Here is a 25,169-nt window from a genome sequence, read left to right as displayed (position 1 = left end):
TTTTTATGTATATAAACAGTATCGAACAATACTGAAGCTCAGATGTACAATATATGTATAGTATAAAAATAGTATAAAAATTCCGGATAAATAGTGTATAAACAGTAGAGAAACAGTACTACAGCGGGAGGGATTTGAACTCATGACCTCCCTCTTATAGCATACTTTTTTGTATATCACAATCATTTCGATATATTTTTTATTTGAAGTATCCAATAAATTTTGAAGCTTATAAAAAATACCACGCCATTCTTCATTTTTTTTAAATAATTATTTGTTATTACTAGTATTTTTTTTTTCAAATTTTCAAAGGCCTTTGTTGGACCGGGCAAACAGGGCTAGCCCAATGACTTAACATAAAATAAAACTATTTTACTGGGCCCAAGGGTCCAGCAATAGCTCGTTGGGATTAGGGAAGCATGATTTACTACGAAGAGGTTTTGTGCGGCTTGCCAAAACAGGGGAAGCTTTCATCAACTACATAAGCTTTCTTGGCTAGTGAGGGGCTCATTCATTCTCGGGAACCATGCAAAGACTCATGAGAAAGTTGGGCAAGCTCATTCCGTCGGCATCCCAGCCCCCAATACCAATGAGTTTATCAGCGAAGAAACTGGAAATCATCAAGGGAAAGAATGGAGGAGTCAGAGAAAAGAAATGGTGAGAATAAGATTTTATAAAAAATAAATATATATAATTTTATAAAAATAATTAATTTAAAAAAATAAACTAAGCAGATATTTTAATTTTTTTTAAGGCCCTTTGTGATTCCAAAGAACCATGAGACCTTTCTGCTAATTAAAAAAAATAATAGCATTTAATTGCTGGCCAGCAGTCAAAAAGGACTCTTTACTCTGGCCAGATTAACACCTAGACATCGATTATAATTTCCTAGGTAGTCAAAACCGGGTTGGACCGGATCCGGGCACTAGGCCGGTTCGGTTCAATACATAAAACCGGATTAATAAAAAACCGGCCTTGAACCGAATGAACCGGCAGGTTCAACCGTGAACCGGATGAACCAGCCCGGTTCATCCGGTTCAACAATCAATTAAAAATCAAAAACCCTAATATCTATTATCAAGTCAAAGCAAAAGAATGAATCCTCGTTTCTTTTCCAATCTCCATCCTTGCGGCGGTGACACAAAACATATCTCACGAGTCCGAATCTCTCTTCCATCAAGCACCGGCACCGATAGTCAAGAAACACGAATTCGATCTCCACAACAAAGTATCATTAGGCTGGCTTCTAGCACTCGGCGAGAGCCTCGACATTGCTCGAGTCCCTGGCATTGGTCTTGTCTACACCGATCTCATCTCCACAACACGAGTTTCGGTTTGCTGTGGAAAATGAGCTTGAAGAGTTGAACGTGACGTGTGAGTCAAGGACAGCGTTTATATTGGGTCACTTGCATGTGCGTGCAAAGGCAGAGTCATCAGTGATGAAGAAATTGGTGATAATTTTTTGAAGAGGAATTGTGAAGGGGCTGATGTGGTGTTGCAAGTGCCGCCGGCTTCCTTGTTGGAGACTTAGAGGGGATGGTATATAATTTGTGATCATAATAACGTTTAGATGTGATTTAATGTTATGTATGCATGTATGAATACGTGTATGATAGGTTATTTATTTGTTTTAAAAATTAATATAGGTTGTGTATTTTATTTTCAAATTAATATAATAATTAATATATTTTATTTTATATTTTTATTTATTAAATTCGGTTCGACCGTGGTTGGACCTCTTGACCTTTGAACCTTGGCCTTCTCCGGTTTAAAAGTTCAGTCTGATCCTGACTACCTAGATAATTTCTAAATGATACAAGCTCGATTTGGGGAGAGGGCCTAGAGTGTCGCAGCCCCGTTGGTGGTGGGTGCTGTAGCAGGGGTTGACAGGTGCCATGGTGAACACCGAGACTGATGTGGACGACGGTCTGGAGGACAACTGCAATTTCGATGGAGAGGTACCCACTGCTAATCGTCTAGTCCCATCCGCCGGCGGAGCACCCTTGGTCTGCTTGCTGAGGCTCCCTGGGGACTTCGCCGCCGGTGCAGCCCTAGGTTCCGTCTTTGGCTACGGTCTCTCTCTCTCTCTCTCTCTCTACACACACACACGCATCATGGTTTGCTCCAGCTATTTGTTGGTCAACCTGGCCCATGTGACAGCCTTTGCCTTCTTTTCTGTTTGTTTGATTGTTCGAATTTGACGCTCCATTTGGATCTTCTCTGCATATCCGGGCATGCCGAAAATGCTTTGATTGTAGCATTATGGGCACATTTCATGTTGATTCGACCAAGGCCATAGTATCCGCAGAATTCAGTCGTCCTTTAATGAGTCACGGTGTGGTTCAGGTTCTACAAAAGCGCGACTCCAATCATAGAGCCATACAGATGGCGCGAATCAAGAGGAATTATTCAATGGAATATTTCTATAATTTTATCAGGAAGACAGAGTAGCAAGTCACCAAAAAACCTTTCCCTACGGCTGCTTCCTAGGAGTCCAGTTTGGGCAACAAATTGGGTCTTAGCCATTTGACTGAGGATTTGGATAGATAGGATTGGAATGCAATGATTTCCTCATACTGGCCACAAAAGGATGCTTATTATTATTTCTTTTTTTTTTTTAATTTTTTATTATATCAATTGGCAGGTACCGCATGGTCATGGGAAAGAAAGATGCTTGCTCAAGTGAGCTGGTAGTTTTAGGGAGTTTAGGTTGGTTTTCCTTTGTGAGGTGATCCTTTCTGGCGTCGCAAACATAATCCAATAGCAGGAGCGGTCTGATACAATTCGTAAAATCTTGTCATCCAATCTATTTATACAAGTATTACTTTATAGAGTTAGTTTTGCAATTACTATTCCCCCCTTCCAGGATACTTAGCTGAACAACTAACAAGGCATTCAGTATAATCTGTTTTATGTTAGGACATTTCCTATTATAATAACTGAAGGCGAATCTTGAAAGCAAAAAAAGTCCAATAAAATAATCGAAGACCTAGATAGATCTTGATGGAATTTTGTTTTGAGGCCTTTGCATGCAGGCTATAACAAAGGGCCAATAACCTTTTCAAGCTCTTCAATTTCCATTATAGTTTTCCATGTTAATTTTCATTTAAGTTGTCACTCCATCATCGATTCATGGACTTCACTTGATCATTAACCCGTCACATGACTTAACATATTTCCACTTTTTTCAATGTAATTGTTTCAGGTTCCGGTTTGCTGAAAAAGAAGGGATTAAGAGGATCCCTTCCTGATGCTGGTTCTGCTGCCAAGGTGATGTTTTTTTTTTTTGTTTATGATAGCGTTTAATGTCTCTAATTGGATGGACCATGGGTTTCTTCATCCTGGAAAAATGGCAAAGTTCTTGTTTCCTTTGTGTTTCTGCTGAGTGCTGACGAACTTCTCTAGTGGGAAGGCCTCATATTTGATGCATTCTTTTGCTTCATAATATCAGACGTTTACAGTTCTGTCTGGAGTTCACAGTTTGGTAATTTGCTTCTTGAAGAAACTTGGAGGAAAAGATGATGGTAAGGCATAATAGCAATCTGACGCCAGCTTTTCTAATCTACACAAGGGTAAAATGTGCCACTCTGTTGGTGATAATGATATTGGATGTTGCAGCCATTAATGCAGGTGTAGCAGGCTGCTGCACAGGTCTTGTTATGAGTTTCCCAGGTATTTGATTCTTCAATGCATAGCATGATCATCGTTGTTATGAGCGTATTGTTGCTTCCTGAGTGGTCTTCAGTAGAAGGTAAAAGGTAATTTTAATTTTGCCCAAAAATCTATACTCTGCCTTAGAAGGCTGGCTTTACCCCCTTACAATAGCTTAAATTTCTTAGCACAACACTTGTTCCGAGTATGAGCCTTATGTATTTGTTTTTTTCCCAACTAGCTTTCAATAGTATGACTTTAGCTAATTGATGAATACGATCTTTCTATTTGGCTTGTCTATCTTTGCTAAATGATAGTTAGCTAGTTGTAGGTTGTAGAAAAAACCTTAATTCACTAAACCAAGATAAGCACATGCTAACAACATGTTGGAGGCTTGGAGCTCGTCGTAATGTCCACCTTGTGCAATAGATCGCAAAGTATATACTATTTGAACCAGTATTTTGTCAAAATAAATAGCAAGGTTATGAAGAGTCAGCAATTAATCCGCTAGGTTACCAAGAGCCAAAAAAACATCATGGAGTTATTCTAGTAACAAAAATAGCAGAATCAAACTAACCAAATGAACCAAATAAGGATAATATCAAATCATCTATAGGTCAATTAAACTGGGATAAGCTTCAATGCTTTATTCTGCAATTTATCTTGTTCTTGGTTTTTGTGAATCCATCTGTTGCTTAGGTATTATGGTATATCATTTCATGCACAATAAATGATCATGACTGGTATAATCTTCCTCCTTTCTAATGCTTGAGGTTATATTGGATTTCGTAGGCAACTTAATGAAATGAATAATTTAGCTACGACTTCGGTCGTAAAGCATTAGTACCACAATCATTCATTCATGCAACTTTCAGATATACCACAAAATGGTTGACGTTTGCTTTTTGTTTGAATTCCATTTCCATGATCTATTGAATAAGTAAATTTTATATTCTTGATAGTCATCTGGACTTGGCTTACGATGGCACAGATGCATTCTGCGTTCATTTTTTATTTTGGCTGGGCAACTTAAATGATTGATTTTGTAAAAGTATTGGATTCTAGGTGAAATTGACTGGTAGAATTGTGTGTATGTGTGTGAGTAGTATCAAATCGCACCATTTCTCCTTTCAGGAGCACCACAGGCTCTACTACGGAGTTGCATCAGCTTTGGAGCTCTCTCGTTTATGCTTGAAGGGCTTAATAAGAAGCAGGAGGCGCAGGCGCAGTCTCTTTTACCTGGAAGTGGGAGCAATGGAACCAGAGAACTTGTTCTTCCCCCTTTCACACTTCCTCTACCACTGCATGTTAGGGGGGGATCTTCCTGCTTTCATGAATTTGTAAAGAAGTATAGAAGAGCTACTCATCCCTGAGGAACTATCTTGGTCCCTTCATGCGTATTCTCTTATATCAATGATTTTCTAGGAACCGGGTTTCTCTTTTACTTTAAAACATCTTTGGGCAGGATGACTTTTCCACTGGATTCTGGAAACTGAATTTTAGTGCATCCTTCTGTTAAGAGATCCAAGTATTGATGGAACAAATTCCATGGAGTATTAATCTCTTTTCTTCAATTCTGTTATTTAGAGTTTAGAGTGTTGGCCGTGTTTAGGCAATTATAAAGCCTCAAATGTCTATATGATAAAATCTTGCTTCATAATGTGATTTTTTCAGATATATTTTTAAAAATATTAAAATTGTTTTATAATTAATCTTGATACAAATAGTAGGGATTTAAGTTATTTAAACAAATAAATTGAAGTAAAAAAAACCTTCTGTAACATATATGCTTTTGACTACAAAAAATTATTTTATAATTTAAGGCATATTTTCTTTTATATGCACTTCCAGATTTGGTGAAAATGCTGTTTTATCTTACAATAGTACTACAAAAATCAGTTACTTCTAGGGCTACAAATAATTTTTTTTAATATAATATTTTAAATAATTATTTTTTTTTTAAAATTAATTTATAGCGAAAATCACCGATTTGGGTTCATTAAAATAACGTTAAATGAATATTTTTCATATAAAGTTACCATTTGATTCCTTCAAAAAAAAATAAAATAATAATAATAATAAAAAACCGCAAAGGAGAACTTTTAAAACTTTTATGAATACTAAGCATATTAAACACCATATTATTAATAAACCCTTCCTTAAATAACTAAATTACAAATATACCTTTGAGGATAATGAACCATCACACCCATTGCAAATTGCGTATCTATAAATTTATTTAAAGTTTGATATTATTGGAATAATCTAACAATATGCATCACCCATTTACGTGGGTGTCGGTTGTTAGGTGCTTAACAACCTGTCAATACTACAGTGAAACAAACCTCCAATGTTTAACCAGATAGCAACAAACCACTCAACCAGCCACAAAATGATGAAATCCTTTGAAGTAGGCAAATCTTGTGGAAAAACCCTTCTCTGCAAAGGGAAACCACAAGATACCAAATTGTATTCTTGTATAAGAAATTAGTGAATACAATGTTCTTCACCTTCAAGCTACAATCTTGAGCTTAAGATCTAGCCAATTAAAACTAAATATGAAGAGAAGTCCTTATTTGAACAACAATACACATCTCAAAGAAGATCCAATTTGCTATAAGCTTATCTCTCACCGTTGTAATACTCGGCCAATATTGTAAGAAATGAGAAGAGCTCTGACGTACCTTAACCTTTCTTCTCCTAGCTTCCAACCTCCTTCAAATGACAAGGAGATGTCTCTTAGATTGCTTCTCACAAGCCTCTTGGATTAGGGCCTCACCTTTTTTTTTTTTGACTTCTCTGTAGCTTCTTTTGGATCTCTCAATGAACAAATGAAGAAATTAAGGCTTTAAAAATCTCTAATTTCGCGCCTTGACATGCCCAATGTAGATAAACACAATTCATACAGTATTATAAATAGTAACTTCAGTTTTGTGTGGGTTACACGAGCTGCAACACACTCATGTACAACAACATAGAGGCATTGTAGAATTTTCCTAGGAGCTACAGTCTTTAACACGCCTGTGTATCAGAACATGCCTATAAATAGTAATATAAACATGACTCAATTTTATGAGAGCCACACAGTACTTGTGTGGAGCTACACGTCCGTGCACAATATTTACAATTTCCAAAGAGTTGCTTGAAAGCAACATGAGTATGTTCATCCCGTGTTTATGTCTACGTACTATAACTATGAAGTGGGTTGAACATGTCTAAACCCACTTTACCAAACAACTAAATTGTAAATTGTTGCATAACCGCAAGAGCACGATTTTGCCAAATAGTAAATAAATTATCGATCCCTGAGGACCAAGTGCAATTACTAATCTATTGGCAATAGATTATCTAGGCAATTAAAAGGTGGGAAAATAAAAACAACAAAGTAGGAAAAAGGACACAAATGAGGAATACAGAGATGCAGGGGTGTGGACTACGATTTAGATTTGGATGAACTTAGGTTTGTGAACTCACCACAAGAGCAAATGAATGATGTGTTTTGGATCTGAACTTGGTTTGGGTAGATCATTTGAAGGGTACTAATCCTTAGCTATTTGTCACTCTTTCAAGAGATAGCAAGTTGATTTTGATAAGATCATCCCCTACTTTTGTGGTAGATGAACTCATTCAAAACCCTAATAAGATCAATGATTAAATGATGAACCCTCAAAAATTACCTTTCAGTAAAATCAGGGTGACTTAAGAGGTTCCAAGACTTTGGTTAACCTTTCCGTTAACCTTGGTCTCTAAGAAAATACAAGCACGGTTTTCACACACAAGCTGTGTTACTTAAATCAAAAGCCAACTAAAAGAAATATACCTTTAAGCACAAAAGATCCATACAAAATTAACAACACATCAAACAATTGCTACTTTGACCTAATCCCAAACCTAAAGAGAGGTTTTACACTTCCATGTCTCAATTACAAAGGAAAATAAGAAGAATAAAAGTTATACAGAGACACAGTACAACAGGGCTTGGAAAACTCCTTATGATATCCACAAAGATCTGATCATCAGTTCTCCAGCCTTCTTCTCCTTCTTCAGCCCTTTTCAGAGTCTCCAAAAATTCCTTTTCCTTTTCCCTATCCGCCACCACCTTGTCCCTCTGCCTTTCTTACCCTAAAAATCTTTTCATGTTGCCTTTTTATAGCCAGTGACAGGAGTTGAGCCGCAGTTAGCTTTACAGACCACAGGTACTTTTCGCAGACCACAAGCGAGTTGTGTGCCCTGCAGAAACTAATCCTCAGTCTACATAATTTCTTGGTCAGCTCCAGCCTTCAAACAAAATAACAAAAAGGAGTAGTTTGTACAAAAAAGAAGGAAAAATCATTACAAAGGCTAAGAAAATGCATGATGAATGATGGATTATTAGCTAAATGCATGGTAATAATCAGAGACGGAACCAGGACTTGATGGTAGGAGGGGCTGAAGCCTAAAGACAAAACAAAAAAAAAAAAGTAAAAAATAATCCAACAAAATAATTATTTTAAATGAAGAATAATATGCTAATAAAACCAAAATTTGAATACACATATTAAAAAAATATAAAGTATAATTTAAAATTTTATTATTACCGATAGCAAATATATGAGATTTTCAATAATTCAACTAATAAGATTACATTTCAAGTTTGTATTTTTTTTAAATATGGTAAAATTGATCCCTCTCACTACAAACAACCAAACTATTGTTTATAAAATTTTTTGTTGTTTCACTCTAACATATATGGTACACTATAACATATATGTTAAGCCTCATGATCAATTCAAACTTTTTTAAATTACTAAATTTTGTATATAAGATTTATTTTATAAAATTTTTGAAATAATAGTAATTTTTAAATTAAAAAATAAAATGTGAAAAAAATGCACCAAATGGGATTTGAACTTGGGTGGGTCAAGAAATCACATACCTTATGGATAAACACACTAACCACTCAAGCACACCCACATTCCACACTTTTATATATATCCAAATATTATATTTTTAATGAAATTAAGTATAGAAAAATCGAAAACAATCAAATCTTATGTTGCTTAAAAAGTATTCTCTCTAGCGCCGAGAGGGGGTTTCAGCCCCAGCTAGCCTCCCTTGGTTCCGCCCCTGGTAATAATAATACCATTTTTATGCACAACATAAATATACCTTTGAAAATAATCAACCAACAATCATTATAAACTGTAACAATTTGGATACAATAATCTTGAATATCACGAGCTAAACAATGTATAAAATAAATTCGTTAACAAACAAGCCATATTTCTTCCATTGTAAAATGTGCGTGCAACGAACAAGCAAGTTTGCAGAAAATGCTTTTCTTTTCTTTTTTCAAGTAATACTCCGAATTCCTTCAACATATAACACCACTTTAAAAACATCCAACATCAAAGAAGGAACCAAATTTTTTTTAATATTTATAATAATGTGGACAACCCCTCCCACACATTTATTATTAGCCTCAATCATACAAATTTATCCTATTATACATACATGAAAATAACTAAATAGATAGTAGGTGCATGTGCGGCATTCTAAATAAAGTGGACAAACCAAGTGTGTACGGGTTATCTAAATATACCACGCGTCCTCACTTTGCGCAATAGAAAGTTTTACGCTGGGTTACCTACATGTAGGGAACCTTGGTGCTAATAGGCTAAACCACTGTTGGTTTAGGAAGAGAATTTAATCAATTATACCGAGATATAGATTTAATGGCTCATGATGCCGTTAATTATTTTGCAATATAAACTCAAGAAAGACAGAACTGAAGACGGTGCGTAAGTTCCATTGCCAGATTTTTCTAGTTGAATTTCCCTCATTGGGATAAAAGGCCAAATTCCCTGAATCATGAAGAGAAGAAGCACCGATCCAACTAGGTAGGAAACATAACAGGAGGGAGGATCAGAAAGATGAGGGTGGTTCACTCACGCAAGAGGTGGTTACCGCAGTAAGTAAGCTTCACCTGACCCGTAAAACAATCCAGTGATGTTTTAAGTTTTTAGTTTATAAGCTGCCTATATCCTCAATATATCTCTCTGAAAAAATCTAACACGTTGGGATTGTTTAGCTGCGGCCTGGTCTGGCATTTCAGCTTTTCTAGGGACTATCATCAACATATATCTTAATTATACATATTCTGCATCTCAAAGAATAACAAATTAAAGCAGACATGCAAAGATACTTGACGGCACATACCAATAAAATATGAGAGCATTCAACAGTGCTTGCAGCTCAACAACCAAATGACAAAAAGAAAAAAAGCTAAGGCCAAGTTATTTTATATTTTTTATTATCCAAAAACAGACACATTTTTATTTGATGTATGCAAATACTACATCCACTTGACATTAACAACAATTCCTCCGATGTAGTTGTCAGATTATTTTCTAATAATCTAATCGTATGTAGAATCTTAGAGATTATTTCTCTACAACCATCCACTTAACAAAAGCGTCGAGTGCCCTCATGTGGCTGTTAGGTTATTTTCTAACATTCAAACTACAGTATGCAGGCCAACTTATTTAATATTTTTTATCATCCAAAAACCAAACACATTGCCATTTGAAGCATGCAAATACTACAATTATCCACTTCACATTAACAACAAATCATCCTGCATAGTTGTTAGATTATTTTCTAGTAATCTAACTACAATGCACAGAATCTATCTCAAAGATCATTTCTCTACACTCACCACTTGACATTAGCATCAAGTCCTCTAATCTAGCTGTCAGATCATTTTCAAGTAATCAAGCTACATAATGCATAACCTATCACTGAAATTGTCGCTTTGTACAAATATTTAAGCCCCGATCCATTTTTTGCATAAAAAAAACTAAAAGCTCAAGCATTGGCATCAAGTAGTTTTGATCAAGGGTCAAAGACAGGTTAAACTACATGTACTTCCACAACATCAAAAGTTATTTGAATGGATGATAAGAAACTAAGAAAAGTCTGTTTCAGCAAGCATATGGTATGTGTAGAGACCAAATCTCACTTACCTCAAAATAGTCATCATGCATGAGTTGTGTCTATATTTTTTCGAAATGCAAACACAAAGACCAAGTTAAGTACTTACCAGTGAAAAATAATGTTGACTGGACAAAAAACAATATAAGACTTTTAATAGATTAGATGTCCAAAGACTGAAGCATGGCTGAAGAAAGCAGTTCGAAATATAAATCCTTGTACTTTTGCCAATCAATTGCTTAAATTTGGTTCTCAGAACCCGAAAAGTATATAAGATTGAAGGATAACATCTGGCTGATAAGCCAAAAATTAGTAAAAATAAAAATTAAAAAAAGGCAATGTAGCTCATTCTTTGATGCCACAAACAGGCAACTGATTTCTCTTCCATCTTGTAAATATGCTTGATAAGAACAGTATTAATTTGCAAGAAAGCACATACACAATAACAAAGGACATATCTCACATCAAAGCTAAACAATTAAAAAAAAAAAAGGAAAAGAAAGATAATGGAACTAGGTCTCCCGCTCTGGAGACATAATTGCATCAGAGTTTGAGACTATATTACCCATCATTTTAATCCTACATGGTTCTTCAAGAATAATATAAAATTTCGAAGCATAAAATACTAGGCACTTCAGAAGTATAAAACACAAAAATAAATAAAGAAATAACAAACCTCTTAGCAGACAAATGGCTGTCAATGGCAATAGCTGCAAAGAGGGCGTATCTTCAAAGAAATCTTTCAAAACAAGTAATGGTTAGTGATGATGATATCTGTTTTCAACAGCAGAAACAGAGTCCACTTGTATGATCATCAATGGTTTGACTTTGTAAACACAAGCCAGCAGTAAGATAATTCTTATGATAAGGATGCATAGTTAGAGCATGCAACAAGCGGACAAACATGAATATAAAGTAAAACTACACTTTCGGTTGATCTTAGGATCAAACCACCAATGGCCCCTAAACTATGGGGTTCGACTTCTAAACTAAATGAAACTTTCGGACCCAAACTTTAAGAAAATGTTCATTTTGGGCTTTTTGCCTACCAGGTTGTTAGTTTGGTATTGGAGTGGACATTTGGGATAATCGAGCAACTTGGTACATTTTGCCATGTCACCTTTAAAAAAAAATGGCATTAACATGGCAAAGCGTACCACGTCATTAATTAGAGTTATTTTATATTTTCTAGAAAATAAAAGCCACTGATCACCATTAAAGTGTATTTTGTATTATTTGTAATAATAATAATAATAATAATAAAGAAGATAAAGAGTCATTGACGGATTTATTTTGATAGAAAATACAAAAAAATTCTAAACAATGGAATGACATACTTCGCCATTCAAAGGCCATTGGTGGCTTTAATCCATATAAAAACTAATGCTAAAATTAGATAGGTTCCCAATATCATTTGAGAGCCTAACAAAAAAGGAAATTCTTACATGTGATAGCTTATGTAGAGACTTGAAACTAGATGAGAAGATTGAAGAATATGTGTGTTTCTCATTAATTTAACTGTACAAAGGATACGTGCATATATAGATACAAAAAACCAAAATAAGGAAATAACAGAGTTGACAACAAATCTCTTAAAATTAGGCTATCACTTTCTATAGAAATCAAATATGATATAAATAGAAACAAAATCAACTAAATCAAATATGTATTATATCTCTAGGAATATCTCGGTCATCTTGGTAATATCTCCACACTCTACCCAAGCTAGAGCATATAGAATGTATGCATCAAGCTTGCCACATATGTAACCTACCCTCAGTCCTCGAAGAGACTTGGTGAAAATATTTGCTAACTGCTTATTAGAACCAACCAACGATGTAATAATTTCTCCGGCATAACCTTCTCAAATATAAAATGACAATCAATCTCAATATGCTTCGTCTGCTCATGAAAGACTGGATTGGATGCAATGTGTAAGGTTGCTTGGTTATCACAAATGAGATGCATAGAGTGCACTTCACAGAAACGTAATTCCCCGAAAAGTCGTTTTAGTAATACAAGCTCACATGTGGTGACAGCCACAGCTCGATAGTTGGCCTCCGCATTGGACCTAGCAACAACATTTTGCTTCTTACTCTTCCAGGAGTTCAAATTATCCTTAATAAGGACACAATATCCTGATGCGGATTGTTTACCGGTTTGGCAACTTGCCCAATCTGCATCTGTATAACTAACAATATCACAAAGACCTCTATCTCTGTACACTAACCTAGTGTTTGTGTACAGTAACCTAGTGTTTGGATTCAAAAGTTGAAGGGAAAGTAAGGAGAGAGAAGGGGAGGAAAAGGAAGGGAAAGTGAGGGAAAAGAAAGGACGGGTTCAACCTTCGTTTGATAGACAAATTTTATGGAGGGAAAGGAAAGGAGAGTTCTCTAATAAATCTTGTTTGGTTACGGAAGGGAAAGAAAAGGATATATAATAATATGATTTGCCAATTATACCCATATTATTAAATAAAAAATTACTTATTTCTAATTAAATACATGCATTAATGTCTAATCATATAATTTATAAAAGAAGATAAATTATTCAGAGATTTGAAGAACAAATAAACTATTGTCTATCATATAGCCATATAATATTTGCATAAAGAAGACAAAAGCAAAGTCAAAGATAAAAGTGAGACCAAACTATATATTTCCCAAACATCAATTTTTTAAAATACAAACAAATTATTAGTCATCAGAATCTATAGTTGAAAGAACAACCTACCTTTTGAATATCACGTTATCCTATGTAGCACCACGTATGAACAATTAGGCGTGTGGATCCAAAGTAGCTTCTAACTATTTTTAGAATAGTTCTCTCAATTATGCAGCACCAAATTACTTAATTAGGATTTAAAGACAAATTCCTCCTACAATTTTATATGGATCATCACAAGATCACTTTATCATATTGCTAATAAACCTATTTTAATATTTTAATTCATAGCATAATAATCATGTTGAATTAGATAATTATTAGTTTTTTTTCTCACTCAAAAATAAATTTTAATTTTATTTGTACTTCAAATAAAATTTGGATAACAATAGAATTATATTAAGAATAGAATTCTATTAAGATAAATTATTCTAAGGATGAATTGAGAAATAAAAAACACAACATAAACAAACAGATAAAAAAATAAGTACACAAAAAAGTAATACATAAAAACAAAGATTTGCGATGGGTGTCATGTGAATACTTGACTAAAATAAAATTAGATTGAAAAAAGTGAAAGAAAAAACTTATGAAGTGCTGTTATGTAATTAATTTAAAAAAATTAAGGGTAATAAGGTATTTTAAAAAATTTTAAAATCTTTAAGAGGTTCTCCCTCCCCCGGCACCCCAAATCGGGAGGGGGGGGCAGGAAAAAGGGGTTTTCGGAGAGTTTCGGAAGGTCAGAGTTAACTCTTTCTTTCCCTTCGTTAAATTAAAAATATCAATCCAAACGAGGGAAGAACCGACTCTGACCCTCCAAAACTCTTGCTTTACTTTACTTTCCCTCGCCGACCCTCAATCCAAACATATCATAAACCTCTTTCAGGAGATCCTTCAATGTATCTCAAAAAATCCTAACCACAACATCCCAATGACTATCACAAGGATAATTAAGAAACTAACTGACAACAGTTACAACAAATGAAATTCTGGCCTCGTCCTCGCCAACTAATTCAACTTTCCAACTAACCTTCGATACCTTCGTGGATCTAGGAAGGACTCCCACTGATCTGCTAGAAGCTTGACATTTGGACCCATAGGAGTATCAATTGTATGCAATCCAGTATGCCAGTTTCCACCAAAATGTCCAAAGCATATTTTCTTTGTGATATAGCAATTCTTGCCTTTGACTGACTACCTCAATTCCAAGAAAATATCATAATTGACCTAGATATTTTGTTTAAAAATGACGGATTAGGAGATATTCCAGTCCTGTAATCCCATCATGATCATCATGTGTGATAACTATATCATCAACACAGACAACCAAATAAATATATTTGTTAGAGTAGCATCTATAGAACATGGAGTGGTTTGCTTCAGTCCAAATTATCCCAAATAGCCGGATAATTGCACTAAATCTCACAAACCACACTCGAGGGGATTGTTTGAGACCATATAAAGCCTTGACAAGAAGACATACATAACCACGAGACTTCTCTGAGCAACAAAACCCTGTGGTTGCTCCATATATATTTCTTCTTCTAAGTTTCCATGGAGAAACACATTTTTGATGTCTAATTGGTATCATGACCATGGTCGCATGGCTGCCATAGAAAGAAAGAGACGAGCAGAGGCCATTTTACCATAGGGGAGAAAGTATCACTGTAATCAAGGCCAAACACATGGGTATAGCCCTTAGCCACCAAGCGAGCTTTCAACTTATCAATTTCTCCATTTGGACCAACTTTGATAGTATAAACCAAGAGACATAGATTTCCAAAGAGGAGAAGGAACAACGGTCCATGTCTGGTTAGATTTTAAAACTGTCATCTCATCAATCATAGTCTGTCGCCAACCTGGGTGAGAAAGAGCTTCCTGTAGAGACTTAGGAACTGTGACGGAAGAAATAGTAAAGACAAAGGTATAATGCGAAGGAGATAAACGATGATTACTAATTGAATTATAAATAAAATGAGAATTGCGAGTAGAACGTAGACCTTTATGAAGTGCAGTGGGAAGATCATCGATGATTCAGTGGGATCTGGAGTAAGAGATTGGACAGAGATAGGAGATGAGTTACCTAAGCTTTCTGTACGAGGTGCATTGACGTGGACTTGATGCGGACAACGCTGATACGTTATTAGAGGACAAAAAATAAGAGGCCCTGATAGATCTAACTTGTCTACGGGTGAACTAGATGGAACTACCAGGGTAAGATAACGAATAGCTAGTATTGAAGAAATAGACTCTGACTCCATTGGTGCTGTAAAGAGTCCAACTACATGATCAGAAGCATCAGAGTCCAAAATCCATTTGCAAGAGTTAAAAAAAGAATAGCTAGTACTAGCTTTAGCTTTTGACCATTTGCAAGAGGAATATGATGAGGAGTTTTGAGTTGGGTTAATGTTAAGAAAAGAGAAGGATTACCAACTACAAGATCGGAAGCATCAGAGTCCAAAATCCATGAACCAACAGACGAGGATTGAGAGAGACAGCTTATAGAATTTCAAGTATGAGCAACTATGGCTGAGGATGAGGCCTGTGACGTCTTTTATTGCAAAAACTCCTTATACTCGTTGTCAGATAACACATTCTGTTTTATGTTCTTAGGCTTAGGACCCAATATAAAACTCATAATGAAACTGGGTCACCATAGAGTTAGGAGATGCAGATGAGCATGGCAACGCTGGCAGAGAAGTCGTCGGAGCATGAGTGAATGAGCCTTGGATGACTAAGGCTCTTGAGACTTCTGACCCTTAGAACCTGGCTCTCTGATACCAACTTGAAACCAAGAAAAAAGATTGAAGAATATGTGTATCATATTAATTTCACTGTACAAAAGATACATGAATATATAGATACAACAAGCCAAAAATTAAAAAAAAACAAAGCTGACAGCAAATCTCATAAAATTAGGCTATCACTATCTATAGAAATCAAATCTGATATAAATAGGAACAAAATCAACTAAATCAAATCTGCATCATATCTATAAGGATATCTTTGTAATCTTCGGAATATCTCAATAAGGAACTCATTTTATGAAAGAAGACACCAAACATTGAATGGCAGTTAAGAAGGTTGCATATATCGCATAATACCAAGAGAATAGCCCTATGAAATTAAATATCATTCAGAAGACTTGCAACATTTCAAAAAGCCAAGCTAGCTGATGCAAGGAAAACAAGAGCATAGATCTACCAACACTTACCTACAAACTACAGGGCCCTCATCCCTTGTACAATTTCTCACAACCACAGTGTTGACTGCTTTTGCATTTCTGGAGAACAATTGCAAAAGAAGTGTTATTGGATTTGGGTTAAATATATCATCATTTAAACCAAGGAAACCTCGTGTAAACATCATTCATATGCCATCCGGCACGAATGACCCTAAATTACGGTAGCAGATAAGTCATTGAATGAGAAAATCAAACAAATAATGAACACAATCACAAAAAGCAACTCAACTAGCAGACAAATGACTAGCAAACATATTTAAAACCAAACCACATTAAAAATCAATAACAATGAGAAGCACCCAATTATATACAAAATACTCTTGGCATGTAAAAATCAAGTTATGGAAAGCCAATTCTCACTTTACACCTAATTACCCCGAACCAAAACACACTCTAGGTCCATGTAGTTAATTAGCACAAACCACATCTTCTGTCATGATTAGATTAGGCTGCAATAAGTAAACTGTAAATTGGAACTTTAACTTATCTCCCACCATTTGGTTTCCTCGTCAACAGTTCCTAATTCAAATGGTTTTGCAGATAACGTGTTCCAGAAGTGCAAAGAATCTGTAAAACAAATGTAGTTCTGAAAATAATTTGGACCATAGAAACCAGGACGTTGAGCAAAGTAACAAAGTTAGTTTTCATGGACCAAAACATGCATTTGCCAAGTAAACATTTTCCGAAAAAGGTTATATGATAGTGAAGAAACATCATAAGGGGAGGTTTTGTGTTATTAGATCAAAGCATAAGAAATATTATAAGTATCACATGCAATAGGAAATAAAAAGAAATTTAAGTAAATATTTAAGTGTAAGTACAATTCAGTCGTTTGTGTCTTTACACAGAAGTAGCTCAAGAACATCTAATCTAAGTTTCACATGAACCACTACCACTAAAGTGAAACTTACCAGTTTGAAAATAACCATGGGATAAAAAAATCTAAGTTCCAACATCTAAAAACCAGTTTGAAATAATCAGCATTATACTGTTTTTTTGTTGTAAATTCTATACTGAATTCAAATTCAAAGCAACAGTCAAACTACTATATTGTTCTAACATTGTAAGTTTTCAAACCCAGATAAGATGTCGATGAGCATGTTATATTATATCATCTCCTAGCCTATCTGAATATAAAGTTGATTTAAATTGATTAATATGATAAAAAGCATCCGACACAACAATTCACCATTAGGCTCTCCATTGAAGTCCTCATCAACCCAAGACACAGATGAACAAGTGGTAGATCATTTTTATGCCAAGGTGGAGAACCGGCGTACCAAGGATAAGCATCACATTATTCCTTATTAAGGAATACAAAAACCAAAACACAACGATCATTTCCCCTACTTGATTGTATCATATAAAAACTTTGCGATTGCTAATTATAGACGAGATAAATAAATATAGAAAGCAACAGAGCCAGGCATGCTCAATTATCTCTTAACCTGGGTATGTTAGTCTCTTTAACAATTGGTGTAGCTCACCTTATGTACTCCATGCCCCCCGAAGCACTGGAGTGATCCAGTAGCCGGGAAGGGGCCTAGAAGTGCCTACTACTACACCACACTACACTTGGCTCTCAAAATTAACATAGCTAACCTGTCTGGCAGAAAGAACGTTGGGATACTTCAATCCTGACTCCTCCTCACCATCTCAGCTATTTATGGGAAGCCGCTTTGGCATGCATAAGCATCATATCAGCTTGAAATATAACCAATAAACTGGCAAATTTCACTTCTTGTTATCTGAAATTGAGTTTATGGGGGCATAGGTTCTCTACAATACAAAATTCAAGGCCATGGCATTAGCACATAATTATTATTCACATTAATGTATAAACCTTGATGTGTAATTATGTCAATGTTTAATTATTTCCTAAATCTAGAACAAAAAATTGGCCATGTCATATCAGCTTGAAATAAAACCATTAAACTGATGTATAAACCTTGATGTGTAATTATGTCAATGTATAAACCTTGATGTGTAATTATGTCAATGTTTAATTATTTCCTAAATCTAGAACAAAAAATTGGCCATGTCATATCAGCTTGAAATAAAACCATTAAACTGGCAAATTTCACTTCTTGTTATTTGAAATTGAGTTTATGGGGGCATAAGTTCTCTACAATACAAAATTCAAGGCCATGGCATTAGCACATAATTATTATTCACATTAATGTATAAACCTTGATGTGTAATTATGTCAATGTTTAATTATTTCCTAAATCTAGAATAAAAAATTGGCCATGTTTGAATCATCTATGTGATATATAACAAGCCGTTAGTCCAAACTATTTGCGGTCGGCTACACAAGTTCTTTCCTTCCACACAATATTATTGATAAGGCGTGCCTTGCATCTTAGCCTCCAGCCTAGATGCCTCTAAGCCTCGAATATGGCCGACGTTAGAGAGTCACTCTAAGGCACATGTTTTACCTTGATGCTTGATCCATCTCGACATTCTCATCTCAGCCACGTCAATTCTCAGAGTAGGTTGTTTCCTAACAACACAACATTGACCCGTATATCATAACTAGCATAACAACCATTCTACAAAACTTGTCTTTCAATCTAAAAAGTATTCTAGAATTATATAAAACTCCAAAAGGCCCCTTCTATTTTTCCTAGCCTACATTAATCCAATTTATGACATCTTTCATAAGTTCCTATCATCTTGAATTATAGAGCCTATGCACAAAAAAAATTTAATTCTACCAAGCTCAGTATCATCCACATAACCTCTTTCTGATTTCTACTCACCTTTACAAAAGTTACAACTAACTTTTGTCAAAACACAAAGAATATGAGGCAACAAAAAGATACTTCCATAAAAACGAACAACAAGATCAAAAGAAGATAGAAAATAGCATTGATAAACTAATTCAGATGTTTGATATGGAGCAAGGGGACTCTTTTCCTAGGTTGAAAATTAAGATTGGTGTCAAGCTCGAAGCTATTACTAGACAAAGAATAATTGCAACATAAATTCAGGCCATCTTACTTAGAAAAGCTTAAAATTACTTTAAGAAGGCATTAATGGTAGAATGAAACGAAGGATCTGAAGTAGCATGGACAAAGCAATTCAATATCAAGTAGAAGAAAATGGGCAACTGTAACCTCTTACTGCAAAAAAAATACCCTCGTCAAAGTTCAATACTGAATTCTTGGAAATTAATCTGATTGTTCTTGGCAAGAATATTTATAAATATAAGTTAGCTTAAGCGGTCAAGTACACAAGGTCCACATAACGATGGCAATAGCACACAATGGGGGCAAAGAAGTATGCCAGTCATAAATGACAAAATTCATAAATGAGGTCTTTAGGAAATAATTCATGAGAGACAACTTGGTGTCCACAATGAAACTAATATGTGCTTATTAATTGGAGTTGCAACTGTTACAATACTGAAAAAATTCAACCAAATCCTAATAGCCAAGATCCTTCATCTGCAGTCCTGATTGAAAATTTGCTGTCAGGTGTGTGTCTCGCATATATAAAATTGAGAGCAAATGAACTAGCAACACAATGATATCAAATAAACTACTAAAAACCAACTTATACACTATCATAGTTCCCACTCATGGCATGGATCTGATATTGAGTTCACCCTAGACCCACATAAAAAGTTCACAGAAATAGAGATTAAAACCTTAGAACTAGTATGTATAGCTGGACTTGAAATAATCAAAGCAGTTAATACTTGAAACCTAATAGACAGCAGCACAAACAGGTACAAAATGACTTCCCTCGTATGGGGTTGCAAAATAATTAACAGTCAAAAATCAAGATAGAAACAAGAAATAGAAACCCAAGAACTACTATGTATAACTGGAATTGAAATAATTAAAGAAGCCAATACTTCAAACCTAATAGACAGCAGCACAAATCAGCAAAATTACTTTTTTCAAATTCAATAACTGTCAAAAATCAAGATAGAGACATGAAAAATTAAAATTGCAAAACAGAGATAAAAGAATGCTGGCATTAGCAAATCTCTATTGGATTTGAACTCCTTAGAACTATATGAATAATAACAACAATAGAAATGATCAAAGCTTTCAGATTTGCAACATAAAAGACTACAACAAAGAATCATTAGAGCGCCTTCCCAAATTTGGGGTTTCAAATAGAATAACAAACTCACCTTATGATCTCCCATCACCTACTTCCAATAATCTGAGTACATGACCTCTGAAACCCAACCTCCACCAAGGCTAGGAAGATTCACCTGCCAAACCCTGTGATTCACAAAGCCAAGATGTTGTTCCTTACAGGTGACAAGGCTTTGAAGAGATCCTAGAAGTAGCCAATTCCTGCAACTCTGTCAGTAAAAGCAGGAAACTAGTTCTCAGATTTGGGGTTCCAAGATCAGTAATATATTTGCAAAACAAGCAATAGACAACAAAATCTCAAGATTATACATCATCTACCAAAGAAATGATAACGAAATAGCCTGCAAATCTCCACTAATGTTATCTAGGGTTTCATGAGGTTGCTTTAGAATGCTAGATAGCAGGTCAAAGGCACCATTTAAATAAATCAGAGATGAAAGAAAAGCCTTGCACCGAGGGTTGACAAAGAGAGAGACTTCTCCAAACCTGAGCTTGAGGACGCCAGCCCCTACACCCTAAACACAAAAATGAGGGCAACTAAAACTAGTTGATTTTCAAGCATCTTCACTTATTTTATATCTAATTTTGGGAAGCCTCATTGGTCGCCGCATGTAAAAGAGTATGCAAAAACCAAAAACCTCTTTATTTTTTCAAAATCAGACAAATCCAGCATTCTCACAAAAACTTTTTGCATTATTTTATTTTTATATCTAATTTTTTAAGCGATTTATCTCTATTTCTCAAAAAATAAATTACCTAATTAAAAAAAAAAGAACGTAAAACTAAGAATGTGAGAAATAATTACCAAATGATGATGTTCTGGAAGCCACCCTTCTCTAGTTGTGCATCTCGGTCTATCTGCCAGGGACGGATTGGCCAATGGGAACAATTGCCCCTGCTGAAATTTGAGAAGTATGCACTGTGTATACAGTATATATAATTAAGATTTTTTTTTTGTTTCTTACAATTTGAGTCACCCAGATTTAAAAATAAAACACACACACACACACACACACACATATATATATATATATATATATAATTTTAATAAATATAGAATAAAATAAAAATAAACTTGTATGAAAAATGACTTTATTTGTAAAATAAGATAATATTTCATGTATAAATATGATTAAAACATGGGTTTTATAATAAATAACAAAAAAAATTACAAGTTAAGAGTTTAGGACAAAGAAGTCTTCTTTTTGTCATTTTATATATCTTTTTCATACATATATATATATATATATATATATATATGCTTCAACATTTTGCTTAAACAAAGACAAGGACGGTAGATTCAAGAGGCATGAAAAATACCCTGCTATGATCTACCCTCTAAAAATTAAACACATTACGCCATGCTCGCTAGTAGTACAAGTTATGGAAATAATAAATTTTAAAACAATTAGAATCAAACCAAAAAGAATATGGTTGTTCCAGGGAGTATGCGTTTAAAAGACAATGCAACTTTAGGCTGTGTAACAATTGTATGGTTCAATACCTTTAGCTAGTCAACAAGAGAAGCTATTAGAAAAACAGACAAGGAACTAATTGAAAAAAAAATCATGACATCATAAATCTTGCCCTATGAGATAAGTAAAAATTTTAAACAACATATGATGTAAAAAAGAAAAACCTCTCATGCAAAAACAAAGGCAAGAAGAAAGTCATAATTGTCCTATAATATCCTAATGAAGACCATCATTGCTCGTAAATTGGACCAATTGATCATTATTGCAAGTTAACCATTCCTTAAAGATCATAAGACCAAAAATCCCCCCAAATATCTAAGAGTCAACTAGAAATTTAAGACAATAAATGCAAAATAAAAATAGGCTCTTATATAAGTAGAAAACAAAGAATATATTCATACTTGGATTATGCCACTTGAGGAAGATGATCATAGGTGCGTCTAGCTTTCACAAATTGGAATGCATATATTGATAATCCAAGTCAATGAACATAAAAGCATGTACATGACTCTACTATAACATGATCTATCAAAATGTTAAGAAATTTAAAGAAAAAGATTTTTAGAGCACAACGTATAATATAACAAACCAGAACCAAAATTTTGTTATTTAAAACTTTAAATACAGCATGCCAAGAAATTTGAGATCAAAGATTCTAAAGCATAATGCATGATATAACAAATTGGAACCAAAATCTTGTTATTTAAAACTTTAAATAAAGCATGTCAAGAAATTTGAGATGAAAGATTCTAGAGCATAATGCATAATATAACAAATTAGAAGCAAAATCTTGCTATTTAAAACCTTAAACAAAGCATTTCAAGAAATTTTGAGATCAAAGATTCTACAACATAACGCATAGGATAACAAACTAGAAGCAACATCTTGTAATTTAAAACTTTAAGTAAAGCATGAAACATGTGCAAAAAGGGTACTTATCTTTGCATAACAATAATAGAGTTATCAATATGAACATATATGTATAAGTGAGCACGCACACGCACAGGCACGTGCACGCACACAATAGGAACATATATGCATAAAAAGCCAAGAAGAATTTACACTATATTATTTTGAGGAAGGCTATGATAGCTACGCCTAGTTTTTTTCACAAACTAAATGCATAATGGATGAACCACATAAAAAGCATGTGCATGATTATGCCGAAACATGGTTTCAAAGGATGTTAAGACATTCTAAGATTGGAGATTATAAAGGATTATGATCTATAATATAACAAACTAGAGCCAAAATGTTGTAATTTAAGACTTTGAATAAAGCATGTTACGTGTACAAAAAGAGAATGTATCTTCACTTATGATAGCACATATATCAAGATGAAAAACATGCGAGCACACACACAGTAGAAGGAACTTGATATTTCCGTAGCATGTGATTCAAAACAAGAAGTTAATGCATGTCTAAAGTGATCCCAGTTGTAGGATTGATAATATAGTCATAAAGAGCATTAGAATAAACTATCTTTTTATTTCAAAACATGGATGTACAGGGCCTTCATGGGTTTGTGGGCGGCCTGTCAGGCCCAGGCTCAGGCCCAGGCTGGCTGCAGGCCCAGGGCTCCTAGGCTCAGGCTCAGGGCCTCAGGCCCAGGGCTCAGGGCCCAGGCCCAGGCTCAGGCTCAGGGCTCAGGGCCCAGGCCCAGGGCTCAGGGCTCAGGCCCAGGCCCAGGCTCAGGCTCAGGGCCCAGGCCCAGGCCCAGGCCCAGGCCCAGGGCCCAGGCCCAGGCCCAGGCCCAGGGCCCAGGCCCAGGCCCAGGCCCAGGCCCAGGCCCAGGCCCAGGCCCAGGCCCAGGCCCAGGCCCAGGCCCAGGCTCAGGCCCAGGCCCAGGCCCAGGCCCAGGCCCAGGCCCAGGCCCAGGGCCCAGGCCCAGGCCCAGGCCCAGTGGCCCAGGGCCCAGGCCCAGGCCCAGGCTTGTGGCCCAGGCCCCAGGGCAGGCCCAGGCCCAGGCTCAGGCCCAGCTCAGGGCCCAGGCCCAGGCCCAGGCCCAGGCCCAGGCCCCAGGCCCAGGGCCTAGGCATCAGGCTTAGGCCCAGGCCCAGGCCCAGGCCCAGGCCCAGGCCCAGGCCCAGGCCCAGGCCCAGGCCCAGGCCCAGGCCTCAGGCCCAGGCCTGCAGGCCCAGGGCCTCAGGGCGCCAGGCCCAGCGCCTCAGCGCCTGCCCAGGGCCTGCGCAGGCCTGCCCAGGCCCAGGGCCTCGTGGCCCAGGCCCAGGCTCAGGCCCAGGGCTCAGGCTCCAGGCCCAGGCCCAGGCCCAGGCCTTGTCAGGCTCAGGCCCAGGCCCAGGGCTCAGGCTCAGGCCCAGGCTCAGGGCCTCAGGCCCAGGCCCAGGCTCAGGGCCCAGGGCCCAGGGCCAGGGCCCAGGCCCAGGCTCAGGCCCAGGGCCCCAGGGCCCAGGCCCAGGCCCAGGGCCCAGGCTCAGGCCCAGGCCAGGCCCAGGCCCAGGCCCAGGCCCAGGCCCAGGGCCCAGGCCCAGGCCCAGGCCCAGGCCCAGGCTCAGGCCCAGGCCCAGGCCCAGGCCCAGGCCCAGGCCCAGGCCCAGGGCCCAGGCTCAGGCTCAGGCCCAGGCCCAGGCCCAGGGCCCAGGCCTAGGCCCAGGCCAGGCCCAGGCCCAGGCCCAGGCCCATGGCCCAGGCCCAGGCCCAGGCCCAGGCCTGCGGGCCCAGGCCCAGGCCCAGGCCCAGGCCCAGGCCCAGTGCCTCAGGCCCAGGCCCAGGCCCAGGGCCCAGGCCCAGGCCCAGGCTCAGGCCCAGGCCCAGGCCCAGGCCCAGGCCCAGGCCTCAGGCCCAGGCCCAGGCCCAGGGCTCAGGCCCAGGCCCAGGCCCAGGCTCAGGCCCAGGCTCAGGCCCAGGCCCAGGCCCAGGCCCAGGCCCAGGCCCAGGCCCAGGCCCAGGCCCAGGCCCAGGCCCAGGCCCAGGGCCCAGGGCCCAGGCCCAGGCCCAGGCCCAGGGCCCAGGCCCAGGCCCAGGGCCCAGGCCCAGGCCCAGGCCCAGGGCCCAGGCCCAGGCCCAGGCCCAGGCCCAGGGCCCAGG

The 25,169-nt window shown here is 37.3% G+C and overlaps 1 protein-coding gene and 1 long non-coding RNA gene across 8 annotated transcripts; one reads left to right on the top strand and one right to left on the bottom strand.

The window, feature by feature from the left end:
- The first annotated feature begins 1,788 nt into the window (after nucleotides 1-1,788).
- LOC120277487 (chloroplastic import inner membrane translocase subunit TIM22-2-like) lies at nucleotides 1,789-5,225 on the top strand. Of its 2 annotated transcripts, none has more exons than XM_039284350.1 (5): nucleotides 1,789-2,073; nucleotides 3,206-3,270; nucleotides 3,452-3,524; nucleotides 3,619-3,672; nucleotides 4,786-5,225. In XM_039284350.1, exons 1-5 carry the CDS (start codon nucleotides 1,896-1,898, stop codon nucleotides 5,022-5,024), a joined length of 609 nt encoding a protein of 202 aa, XP_039140284.1. In that variant the 5' UTR covers nucleotides 1,789-1,895; the 3' UTR covers nucleotides 5,025-5,225. The 2 variants fall into 2 exon arrangements, with proteins under 2 accessions (XP_039140284.1, XP_039140285.1); XM_039284351.1 differs by lacking the exon at nucleotides 1,789-2,073 and adding an exon at nucleotides 2,080-2,709.
- Nucleotides 5,226-7,457: 2,232 nt separating this feature from the next.
- On the bottom strand, nucleotides 7,458-21,235 carry LOC120277141. Of its 6 annotated transcripts, XR_005541476.1 has the most exons (6): nucleotides 20,965-21,235; nucleotides 20,679-20,855; nucleotides 17,026-17,098; nucleotides 16,502-16,570; nucleotides 11,300-11,362; nucleotides 7,458-7,929 (listed from the first exon to the last, which is right to left on the bottom strand). It is a non-coding gene; the product is annotated as an uncharacterized LOC120277141 (long non-coding RNA). The 6 variants fall into 6 exon arrangements; XR_005541478.1 differs by having other exon boundaries at nucleotides 16,502-17,098; nucleotides 20,956-21,235; XR_005541473.1 differs by having other exon boundaries at nucleotides 16,502-17,098.
- Between the last annotated feature and the right edge of the window lie 3,934 nt (nucleotides 21,236-25,169).

Source organism: Dioscorea cayenensis, chromosome 15 (genome assembly GCF_009730915.1).
Source record: "Dioscorea cayenensis subsp. rotundata cultivar TDr96_F1 chromosome 15, TDr96_F1_v2_PseudoChromosome.rev07_lg8_w22 25.fasta, whole genome shotgun sequence".
Taxonomy (NCBI): domain Eukaryota; kingdom Viridiplantae; phylum Streptophyta; class Magnoliopsida; order Dioscoreales; family Dioscoreaceae; genus Dioscorea; species Dioscorea cayenensis.
The sequence above is the reverse complement of the archived record's forward strand: the minus strand, read 5'-3'. Positions and strand labels throughout refer to the sequence as shown.